This window comes from Cnephaeus nilssonii, assembly GCF_951640355.1.
Source record: "Cnephaeus nilssonii genome assembly, chromosome: 7".
NCBI lineage: Eukaryota > Metazoa > Chordata > Mammalia > Chiroptera > Vespertilionidae > Cnephaeus > Cnephaeus nilssonii.
In genome coordinates, this window is record NC_137078.1 from 28,219,606 (window position 1) to 28,232,162 (window position 12,557).

The 12,557-nt window shown below is 47.9% G+C and overlaps 1 protein-coding gene across 5 annotated transcripts in view; it reads left to right on the forward strand.

The window, feature by feature from the left end:
- Window positions 1-2,586: 2,586 nt before the first annotated feature.
- E2F3 (E2F transcription factor 3) overlaps window positions 2,587-12,557 on the forward strand; it is a 90,534-nt gene continuing 80,563 nt past the window's right edge. Inside the window, exon 1 of one of the 5 annotated variants that reach the window (XM_079778071.1) lies at window positions 2,587-3,538. In XM_079778071.1, coding sequence (XP_079634197.1) covers window positions 3,140-3,538 — 399 coding nt within the window. In that variant the 5' untranslated portion in view covers window positions 2,587-3,139. Of the gene's footprint in view, window positions 3,539-3,931; window positions 4,755-12,557 lie in introns of those variants that run through there. The other 4 variants (XM_079778068.1, XM_079778067.1, XM_079778070.1 and 1 more) reach the window with 4 other exon arrangements.

The window sequence follows — 12,557 nt, forward strand, 5'->3', positions numbered from 1 at the left end:
TCTGCGAGAACTATCTGCCTTGGGCCACTGTCAGAGCAAGGGAAAGGGGAGTAGTGTTTGGCAAGAGCAGTCTGGCTCTAGTGCTGGAACAGTCTAACCTTTAAGGGAAGGTCAAGAGGGCTCAGGCTTACGAGCCATCCAGAAGCTGGCCACTAACAGATGAGCAGGTTAGAGAGGGAGAGCAGCAGAGCTGACTTTATTTTATTCCCCTAAACTTCTGAGTCAGAATTCTATAATCCCTACTAGCCAGGACACGGCTGTGCTCCTACTCTTGGACAAAGCCAAGCTGTCACAGCAAGTGGATATCCAGGGACAGTAGGAAGATTAGAGGCTAGGAGTCAGATTGGACTACAAAGAGATGCAAAGCACAACCACACAAATAAGTAGAATCATAAATAGCTGCCACCTAATGAGCATGTGTTACATGTCTGGCACTTTGCATTTATTTTTGCTTCTTTTCATCATAACCTTTCCTATGGGTACTGCAATATGGGTTCCCATTTAACATGAGAAAACAGGATTTTAAAGATTAAAGTTATATAGCTAGTAAGTGTCAGAGCCAGAATTTAAACCCAGATTATTCTGGCTCCAAAGCCCATTATCTTTCTAATAAAGCATGCTACCTCTCCACAAATTAATAGCCTACATCAAATTTTCTTCCAACACCTCCTCTTTTCTCTTTGAACTCTTCCCTCTACCTTCTCATCCTGGGGTTCATTGGACATAAAAAGGTCAAAACATGTGTTTCTCTGCCAAATACCCTACATTAAAGAATATTGCTTGGTTAAGGTAGAATGGTAAATATTTCAACGCCTTCTAAACCAGAATCACAGGTGTGGATTTGGATTGTGAACACTTGCTCCCCTGTGCCTGTGTCCCTCGTGGAAGCTCTGGCAGGGATCTTGTACACAGTCCCAATTCCTAGGTTTGTACATTGTAGCACCCTCCACACACAACCCTCACCACCACCACCAACTGCATGCTACTAGTGATGTTCTGCAGGTGGTCATATCTAAGTAATTACTAGTTTTCCTCATAGTGACTTACAGTGGAAAGCAACATTGATGGAATATCAAGGAAGTTGATAACACATAGGCCTCTACCTCAACCAGGAATTGATATACCACTTAATCTGCCCTAAAGATAATGTCAATTCTATCTGTGATAAACATTTGGGTCAATAATTGTTTGGGTACTAGGCCATGGATCCTCAACTAGCTTGAATGCAAGACCAAAATATTACATCTGGTGCAAAATTTAACAGTACATTTAGCTCATTCTGTTTCAGACAAGGTAATAGGACTGGAATATTAAGGAGTTTGAGCCTGAACTGACACATCTTTTCAGGCCTTTCATAAGACTGAGTATATGAGTTTTGGGAAATTAATAATAACAATAATAATAATAATAATAATAAAGTCTGGGGAAAGGGCTTGAGGTATTGAATCGTCATCACCCAGTGAACACCAGCTCACCAACTATTTTGTACAGTTCTCAGTGTATATGACTTATGGCATACACCATTCCTCACATTCCTGCAGGGGTTCCTTTTCCTGCTCAGTCTCACAGAGCATTCTTCAATTTTAGGTCCAATGAGTACTTGCACCAATACAGATGTCATTTGACAGTAATTTAATTTTTTTGGTGACAATTTCTAGTTTACTAAAACATTTTTTTTTGGCTTTAATATTTTGAAATAGATTTGGTTCGTCTACTTTGCTTTTAGTCAGAGCACTTGCTAGGAAACGAAGATTGTAAAGGGCTGGTGCCCGGACGTGCAGCAGGGTTGGTTGGGAGCAAGACGTCATCGTGGGAAACGTGTACTTCTTCGGATTACTGCTTGGCGGATTAGAAACCCGCAGATCAGTCCGTCCTAGGTTAGCCCTGATTAACTGCCCTGGGTGCTTCTGGGCCAGTGTGAGGTGTTTGCTAGATTCAGACCAAATACTGGTGGTGATATTTCACTCGACAAAACATTGAGTTAATTTTTACTTAAATCCAATCTAGGCTAATAATGAAGCTACCAAGAATGATCAAGAATGTTAACTAAACGTTGCCCGCTATCACGTCAGTCCAGTCTTCTGCCCCCATGATTCTGTCTGCCCACATGCTTCTGTCTGTCAGCCTCAGCCTCCGGAGCAGCTCTCGTCCCGGCATTGGCTGGATTCAGGAAGAGTGAAACCCATGATTTAAAGGGCTCAGTTTCCACCTGCCAGGCATCGTCCGCATGGTGCAACTCGTCTTTGGCACATATTTGGGGAAATCTTCGGTTGTTCTTCATATATTACACTGACTGGTAAAAGGAAAGGGAGTTTCCGAAGGTGTCCCCTTAGTCACCTTGACAATTTCCAAAAGCGAAACTTGCGCTCTCGATTAGCTACACTGAGTCTGCGGGGCGCGGAGTCCCTGCCCAGGTCAGCAGCGCCCATCCGGCTGGTGGGCGGGGATGGGGCGGAGCCTGCACCAGGCGTGGTCTTCCGTGGGAGAGAAGGCAGAGCTTTGCCCCACCTTCTAAAAAAAAACCCTGCTCTCTCCCAGCCAATTAAGGCGGCCTATGCAAATAAACCCTTGTCGCCCGGGTAACCATGATGCACGGTAGCCAATGGAAACCATCCACTCGTGCTCCGGCTCTACGATTGGGACTGAAGTAAGGAGCTAGAGGCCCAATGGGCTGTGGGAACGGTCCTCGGCGGGTTGAGGGGCGGGGATATGCAAATATGGTTTGAAAAGCCGGCGGGAAATCTGAGTTTCGCGGGAGGACCTTGGCGCGTAAACCGTATCCCTTCATTCATTGTCAGCAGCAGCTTCCTGGAGCCATTTTTCAGCTGCCGGCCGCAGCAACCGGGCTGCCGCCGCCGCCTCGCAATCCGTTGCATCGGCCGCCCCCGACGCCTCCATCCTCCCTCGGGGCCCGATATCCGTGCGGCCGGGACCCTCCTCTCTCCAGAGCCCCGATTATTTTTGGCCCCCGGGGCCCGTGCGGTGCCGAAAAATAAAAAGAAAAGAGAGAGAAGGGGCTCGGAAGCGCCGGGCGGGGAGGAGAGAAGGAGGAGAGACTTGGAAACTCCGACTGCAAATAATAAAGAAATTGAAAAAATACATTAATATACCTTAGCAATAAAAAGAGCAGGAGCGAGAGATGAAAAAGGGGATCCAGCCCGCCCTGGAGCAGTACCTGGTGACCGCCGGGGGTGGGGAGGGGGCGACTGTCGTCGCCGCCGCCGCCGCTGCAGCCTCCATGGACAAAAGGGCACTGCTAGCCAGCCCCGGCTTCCCCGCCGCCGCCGCCGCAGCCGCTGCCGCCGCCCCGGGCGCGTACATCCAGATCCTCACCACGAACACTTCCACCACCTCCTGTTCCTCCTCCCTCCAAAGCGGCGCCGTCGCCGCCGGCCCTATCCTTCCCTGTGCCCCCGGCGCGGAGCTGACCGCCGGCAGCCTCCTCTACACCACGCCGCACGGACCCTCCGGCAGAGCCGGGCTGCTGCAGCAGCCACCAGCGCTGGGACGCGGCAGCAGCGGCGGTGGCGGCCCTCCGGTAATGCCCTCCTGTCCCCGCTGTCCCCAGCCCAGGTGGGGGGGTGGGTTCGCACCGCGCGGGTTGGTGGGCGCGCTGCGGGCTGCCCCGGGAGAACGCAGGCCGAGCCCCGTGGGCCTAGGGGCTGGCCCTCCAACGAGGGTTTATTGTTAGACTTGTGCGCTACCCTCGGCGCCCGTGGGGTTGGGGGGGGCTCCGCAAGACGCGCGGGGCCGTGGGGATCGCCTTGGCGCGAAGAACATCAAACACTCTGAAACTTTTCGTGGCCCCCCTTCTTTTCCTGCACTTTTCCCTACCCCCACTCTCCCCTCCCCTCCAACTCGAAGCTTCCTCTTTCTCGGGCGTAGGATGGGGTCACGCCCCGGATGGAGAAGGGGGTGGGGGAGGGAGTAGTGAACTGGGGAGTGGGGGACTCCGGGGGCGTGGAAACAGTGGGGCAATTGGGCTGATCGCCCCTCGCCGGCCTCCGAGGCCCGTTGGCGGCCGGGGGATCCCTAAGGCGTGCTTGGAGCGCAGAGGTTATGCTGGGCTGCGCTTGTCACATTTTGGGATCTGCAACTCCCGGCAACAAAGGGGCTGGGGGGCAGTTGCGGGGGATCTGGTAGGGGAGGCGGTGGAGCTGGCAGTCGGGTGCGGGCTGGGGCGTGGGCTGTCTGGGGGTGAGGGGCTTAGCAAGAGGGCGCCCCGGCCTGGGCGCATCCTGGCGGTGGCCGCGGTAGCGCCCGCGTGGCCCGAGCGCCCGGGCCTTCCTCGCCGGGCCCCGGGCCTGCCCTTGACCCGCCTCTCCCCTTACCCCTTCCTTCCCCGCCCTGTCCCCCTCCCCGCCCCCCGGCGACGGAGGGCGGGTGCAGCCGCGTTCCCGTCCCGCCGCCCGGTTCTGTCCCTCTCTCCGGGACCCGCCGGTGACGTTTCGCACACGTGCGCGGAGGACGCGCCTGTGACTGGGGAGGAGGCGGCGGCGGGAGGGGGCGCTGGAGGGGAGAGGGGGCACCCACTTCCTCCTGCTCGCCGGCTCCCGGGCTTGGGACGGTCCCGGCGCCCTCGCACCCGCCCCCGGCACGGCCACCCTCCCTCTCCGCTCCCTACCCCCCCCCCCCCACGGGCGCCCGCCCTCGCCCGGCGCCGCCGGTCTGCTCGGCCCTCCGGGCCCCTCTCCAGCCGGCCCCCCACCTCTCCCGGAGCCAGGCTGGTTTCGGAAATGCCCTTACAGCAGCAGGTTAGTGGCCGGGACCGCGCGGGGGCTGCCGCCGCCACAGGGGCACCGGATTCTGTCGGGGGGCTGGAGCCGAGAGGGTAGGCGGTTGAGCGGGGTTTTGGAGTGGGAACGGGGGGTTGGGTGCTTGAGGGAAATGAGTAAGCAAGAAAAATCTAACTAAGTAAATGCCCCGGCCTCCGGTTCTAGGGACCTCTGGGCGCGAGTGTCCGCCCCAGGGGGTTGGTTTGGTGTTTACGGGTGTTTTGTTTTTTTTCTAGGGGGGCCTGTGGATGGGCGATTGCAAACCGGAGGGGGCTTCTCGCCAATGGCCGAGTTGAGCTCTGCTTTCTGTCTTCCTTCCCTTGTGCTGGAGGGGGAGGGGGCGGGTCAGAGGGTTGGGTGTCCGTAGGATTCCCAGGCCACCCGCCACCCCCACCCTTTGTCCCTGTAATTTATAAAGCGCCTTTGAGCGATGATTTAGGTCAGTGTTCGGCTCCTCTTTTTGTTGGTACTAGAAAGAAGTGTGGCCCGGAGGTCCGTCCACCCCCACCCCCACCCCCACCCTCCTCCTTTTCTCCATTCCCTTCCTCCATGCCTCCTGTCTTCACCCTCGTGGTCAGGCTTGGCCCCCACGAGGCTAGAAACGAACCAGACTCAGTTAAACAAATGGATGGTTGATAGTACCCAATCGTTGACCTCATCTTGTCTCAGCTCCAAATGGGTTTATTTTTCGGAGGATCGAGATTTTGCAGGGGTCTTTAAGAAAGTCAGCACATAAGCAGTACTTTGGGAAATGAGATGGGTTTTGGAATAATGAAAATTTTTATTTCCTTACGCTTCCCCATTTCTCTTGTTGGATCCCCTTGTTGGATCTTAACTGCTTTACAGCCCCAGAGATACTTGCTGGGTATGTGTGTGTGATACAGTCTCAGTCAAAGAAGGTGCTTTTTTTTTTTTTTTTTTTTTTTTTAGTGACTAGGGTCTGCCAGTAGAGGGGAAACAGTACAAGTACCTGCTTACACATACAGATCCCTCTGCTGGATTCTCAGTTACAGGAATATTCCATGCTTTTATTAGCATTAAGTATTATTATTGACTTGACCTAAACTTGCTTGGACATATTTTAAGCATATTTGCCCCCTACACAGTTCTGTTACTACATTGCAAACTTAATCTTTAAACAACCAGCTATTGACATACTTCTTGGATTGGATTCAGATTTATGGGAGGGTAGTTTTGGTAATAGGAATTTGAGACCACCAGATTGCTTTTTCTCCCCCCCTTAGCCTGCTTGTTGGGCCAGATCTGCAAAACTGTCTAGCCAAACTTATATGTAGTTCGTTGTATTTAAGTGTTTAAAGTATAAAAAATTGCCCTCACCACCTTCCAAGTTATTTCAAAATTTTGCCTTCCTTGCCATGAGAACATATATAATTCTAAAGTCATGAGCCCTGAGTACAAAGTTTGATTTGCTTTTTTTCTTATCAAAACTGCATTAGACTTCTATTTAATTCTTGAAGTTTACTGGTATGTATTCCCTAAGCAGGAACAACAAGACGGGGATAGCTAAGTGATTGGCAGAGCAAAGAGACCATTTAAACACTTTGTGTCCAAGAAGTGGTTGGGAACTTGTGCTCAGGTGACCAGAATGGCAGACCTACCTGGATCTTATTCCATCCATGTTCTGTTTCAGGAACATCTGAGAACTTAACCAGGAGCAAATTCTTCATCTTTTTTAAATGAGAAAAAATATATATGAGTACACTCTTACTAGCTGATTGCCTTTCATTTACAAGTTGTATGATCCTAGGCAAAAAACCTAAACAATTTCCTCTTCTGTTAAATAGGGACAGTAATGATACTAACTTGAAGGGATTTTTTTAGGTTTAAATATGATAATGCATGTAAAACACTTAGAACAGTGCCTGACAAATAGTAGACACCCAATAAAATGAGTGTGCAGGAATAATAATAAAAGCAGAATATGCTAATTAGACCGGATGTCCTTCCAAATGACCTTTGGGACGAAGGGGCAGGAGGCCCCTTGCACGAATTTCATGCATCGGGCCTCTAGTATTTTTTATAACTTAGAGAAATAGTGTAAGTACAATTGCCCCTTTGTTTACATATATGAGGAAAATGGTTAAACGTTTTCTAAAGTGAAATGTAATTAAATTTTTCTACCTAGTTAATCTGGTTTTTTAAACCTATAGAATAAGGCTATCTTAGCACTGGGTAAAATAGGGACATGTCAGTATGACAGGCCTATGTAGAGGTGGTGGTGTTGAACTGTCCAAGCATGAGCTTGTGCCTTGTTTGTGACAAATTTAGGCAACTAACTCATCCTCACTTTCCTGCTGAGTTCCACTCCACCCATAACTCATGGACATGCCAACTTTTGAGTACATCTATGCTTAGTGGCTTTTAGATAACTGAACACTCAATTTTAGGTGGTGAACCGTTGGAAATGGAAAAGCTCTAGAGAAACAGTCAGAGGTGCTATTTTCTGGAACAGAAAGGGCTTCTTCATTTTCTGCCTCCTAAAAAGAAACTGAAATGATTTCATTCTACTTCTAGAAAACTTGGGCTCTATTAATGCAAGAGACAGTGGCCGGTTACATCTGATTTAATGTAGTGCAGTCATAGCAACCCACTGATTATACTTGGTAAAGAGCCCACAATGCTTGAAATTTCCATGTAAGAATGGAGGAACCATGGGTGCTGTAGCTGGGTCTCTCTTTTTTTTTTTTCCTGTGCAAGTATAAAAGAAGAAAAATGCCAGATTCCTGTGGTTCGGTACTCAGTAGTCTTGCTTCTGCTGAGATACCGGGTATATGATTGATGCTAAGTTTAAGATAGGAGATAATTTTTAGTCACTACCTACCCCATAATTGAAGTTTTAATATAATGCAGTGCTCAGACTTGGGCAGTACAAATAGCTCAGTGCCATAATCAGTACCAAGGGCGCCACTCTAATCACCCTCTGAAACAAAGCACCCTTACTTAAATGTGGCACCAGGAGCTAAGGAACCCAAGCTTGTGAACAGGAAAGGATTTTTTTGTTTTCCTATAAATCCTCACCTTGTGTAATACTTGAAAGAGTAGATGCTGAGATTAAGTTGTGCTGTGTAAAGCTAACTTGAAAACAGAAAATAATACTCTCAGCTTAGGCATGGCTAACAGCACCTGGAGATCGAAAGACTGGGGAAAAGTTGCTTTTATTCTCATTTCTCAGAGATACAATGCAGTAGTTTTCTTTCAACTCTTCAGTCTTTATTGCCATTCCCATAGACATACCATCCACACCTTTAACGCCCTTCGAAGGCAAAGCTTCAAATATTCAGTTAATTTTCTGGCTGGTTTTCTAATGGATTTATATATCTTCCATTTGTATGTCCAGTTTATATCCACTTTCCAGGCAGACCAATTCCCATTTTTTTAAAAAAATATACATTTTGACTGATTTTAGAGAGGAAGAGAGAGGGAAAGATAGAAACATCAATGATGAGAGAATCATCCATCGGCTGCCTCTTGCACACCCCACACGGGATTGAGCCTGCAACCCGGGCATGTGCCCTGACCAGGAATTGAACCGTGACCTCCTGGGGCATAGGGGCATAGGTCAACACTTGCTCAGTCTTTATTGCCATCTCCATAGACAAACCATCCACACCTTTTTTTTAAATCTTTATTGTTCTTTTCCTGTTTTGTTTTGTTTTTCCCCTAAATATTTTTATTGATTTCAGAGAGGAAGGAAAAGGGGGAGGGAGAGATAGAAACATGAATGATGAGAGAGAATCATTGACTGGCTGCCTCCTGCATGCCCCATACTGGGGATCGAGCCTGGGAACCCAGTCATGTGCCCTTGACAGGAATCATCGAACCCAAGCCCTTCAGTCCGTAGGCCGATGCTCAATTCACTGAGCCAAACTGGCTAGGGCCATCCACACCTTTAACTGGCCGGGCTCCCTTTCCTTTTAACCACTACTAACATCTTAAATTAGGATAAGTGAAAATTAGTTGCCTATGCTCATCAAATCAAGCCCCTCATAGATTCCCATGAAACAACCCGAGATAGTGCCAGGCAAAGAAGGTAGATTTCAGTTCTTAACAGATTACCTTATTTTATTTTATTTTATATATTTTATTGATTTTTTACAGGGAAGAAGAGAGGGATAGAGAGTTAGAAACATCGATGAGAGAGACATTGATCAGGTGCCTCCTGCACACTCCCTACTGGGTATGTGCCTGCAACCAAGGTACATGCCCTTGACCGGAATCGAACCTGGGACCCTTGAGTCCACAGGACGAGGCTCTGTCCACTGAGCCAAACCGGTTGGGGCTCATTTTAGTTTTTAAAGAAAAGAACTTCCTTGAATTCTTTGAAGTACTAAACATGTGGTTTAATACATATTTTCATGCTTGTTAGCAGCTTAAAAATAGTGTTTCAGGGACTATATTTACAATTGCTAAGAAGCATTCTTTCTGTTTTTCTAATCATTTTTCATGGGACTAAGAAGGTAAGATAACTGGGAAAGCGGTAAACATAGGAAACCACTAATGGTATCTCCTTCCTCCTACTCTGATCCTCTCTTTGGCTTCAAAGAGTGACTTGGAAAATGTATCTTACACAAGGAAAAGTTACACAGCAGAAGGTACAAAAAAGCAACAATTGAGATGGGGACAGGAAACTTGGAGGGAGTAGGTTGGGGGTGTTGATGTAGAGGGATAAGGCCTGTAGCTTTTGCTTTAGTAAAAAAGAATTGGGTTTGTTTTCTGCTCTCACTTTTGCTTCAAAAACTCTTCCCCTCAAAGCAGTGTGCTTTTAGAACTCAAAGAATATGCAACCTTAACTGGGGGTTAGTCTTCTGGCCACAACAGTCCACAATATAACTTAGAACGATAAGAGATAACGCCCACTGGTTGCCAGATTGTATCACAAACCCCCATGCACTTTGCTTTATGAGAGAACCTGAGTGAAGCAGGGCACTGCTTAGCTTTGAAAAGTAAGGCAGGGGTTCATGTCATTGGGAGGTGAATAGCAGTGAGAATTGACAGCTGATGGAATGGGAGGGGATAAAAAGAATAAAAGGAATGAATTTTAGCTTGCTTTCAATTACTGTATCCCCACTGTCTGAGGCCATTTGTAGTGTCCAGGCAATGTTCTTATAACTTGACAGTCCCTAAGAACAATACTTGAGGTTAGGGTAGGCAATAATCTATGTTCCCAATGGTCTTCAAATCATAACCTTTGAGAGCTGTAAAGCAAGAGTCATCTCCTTTGACCCAATCCCTTTCATTTTGTAGGAGAGGAAATTAAGGGCCAATGCAGTTAAGTTACTTGCCCAAGGTCACAGGCTAGCTAGTGCCCGAGTCAGAACTGAAACTGGAGACTCGAATTGTTAGAAGCAGCCTCGTTCATCAAAGGAAGGTTAACTATGTCTCATGTGCCCTATATGTGAAAATTGGGATGTGTAGAATACATTTTAGATTGTTTTCAGGAGCGGTTACATTTTTTAAAATGCACACACACAGAAGTGTCCTTCCAATAGTTTTCGAATAACAGCTCATTCTCAAAGATACAAAATAAGTGAAGCTACTTTAGTTGTTAAATGCAAGGTAATTTTTTTCAAATGGAAGGAATGACTGACGCTTAATAAATACATAGTTGTATTTTTTTTAAAGCTTCGTTATATGCAAATATGATTGTTTTCTGTGGAAACCACATTTCTGGTGCTCAAAAGTGAAACATACTTCACAGAATAGAACCTAAAAGGACTCTGACAGTTTTTCAGGAGAGAGGCGCAGTGTAGCTCTGGAATTAGAGGGTTTGTTCTGGGCCATCCATGTCCCGAGTGTTGTGGTTTTCATAGGGCCCTGGGCCTTTGCCCACCAACGTGGTACTAGGTCCCTTCCCACAGGAGGTGGCTGGTCCGTTAACTCTTTCAGGGGAAGCCACCATCCACTAAAAGGCAGAACTAATTTTCTTAAAATGTCTTCTTTTACTTGTAGAACCGAGAAAGCTTAAAAATAGAATCACTTCAAGTCCTGAAGCCTAAAAGTGAAACATAATCCAAGGTGGCTGTAGTTCACCGACTCATTAGGGGCAGGGATATATGGCTTGTCTCTAATCCACAAATCAGAAAGGAGCCATGTGTAGATACGGCCTTGCAGCCAGTGAGCGGGAAGTAGCAATTAATGATGAGAGCTCTATTTACCAGTGAAGCTGGTAAAGGTTTTTTAGTGGACAGAGTCCATCTTTCAAGGAGTGGAGGAACTGAATGCCCTCGGTCCTCCCAGCCAGCTCATGCCTGGCTACCCCGGAGATCCTTTTGACTCCTCTGACTGCTGAGAAGGGCTTCGCCTCACTCGTTTTCAGGATCCTGAAGGTTGTGGCTCTGTACACTGGGGGTCATGGAAAGTGACCCCCTATACTATCACCCCCTGCTTTGCCCTTTTCTGTTTCTGATGTTTTAAGGCTTTAGAAGTATAAAACCCGGGCAGCAGTCCTGTAGCCCCATACTTCCAGTCTTTCTGGGTCTGGCAGCCCTTAGAAGAAGAGCAGACTCATGACCCCCACCCTCCACCAGACAGGTGACGTGAAGGACAGCTGAGTGTGAGCGCGAGACGATGGCACCTGGAGCCTGAAGTACCTGGCTCTTATTCCGGCTCTGCTTACTTAGCTTTGTGTCTTCAGGCAAATCACCCTCTGTGTCTGAATTTCCTCACCTGTAAAATGGGGAAACAATTGTAGGTACCTCCATGGGCTTAGGATGTGAGTTCACATTTGTGAAGTGCTGCCACGGGGGAGGACGAGCGAGTGTTCAGTAGATTATTGGTGCACTGCCCTTCCCTTCCACAGCCTTCTACCGGGCTGTCCTATTGTGCTTTATTTTCTTTCTCTTAAAAATGTTTTTTATTATTAGTGAGAGAGGAAGGGTGAGGGAGAAAGAGAAACATTAATGTGAGAGCAGAACACCGATCTGCTGCCTCCTACATGCCCCGCTACCGGGGATCTGGGCATGTGTCCTGACCGGGAATTGAATCAGTAACCTTTTGGTGGACAGGACGATGCCCAGCGAACTGAGCCACGCTAGTCGGGGCATTGTGGTTTATTTTCTGAACTAGCCCTAGTGTTCATTGAAACCCAAAACACCTTGCTAAAAATGACGGTGATGGGGAGAAGTGTACCCCATGGGGTGGCTTTCTCCTAACTTATTCTTTAGGATCTTTGTATGTCTTTATAAGCTGCTGTCCATTAAACTTTTTATAATAGCACTTTCAGTAGTGACAGTGTTGTGACTAAAGTCTTTATTTCTGTGATTAAATATGTTAATACAGTTGCACTGTTAACATTAATTGCGCTGTTAACATGATTTCACTTCTGCACAGTAAAGTGGCTTAAGACTGAATGGCCGAAATCAGGGTGTTTGTCATCTCTGGGCCCTTGGAGGTTCCATTGTGTGTGTTGCGGGGGGGGGGGGGGGGGGGTCGTAGAGGGGGAGAAGTGGTGGTCTTGCTCTCCTGAGTCAGGGAACCTGCCTCCGGGCCTTCCTCCCCATGGTCATCTCTCTCATCCCTCACTTTTTGTGTTATGACTGTTCTTCCCGTCACCCGTCCCTCTGCCTGGCTTTTCGAAGGATGCCAGAATTTCAGCCTTCACTGGCTGCTTCCGTGACTTACCACATTAATTACAGCCTTTTCCCTGGTGTTCGACACAAGGTGGAATCTTGTCTTTCCCATTTTGCTTCCCATTCTTCCCAACTCGGATGCTGGCATGGCTCAGTGGGTCAGCTGGCCAAGGTTTTCTTTTTTTTTCTTTTT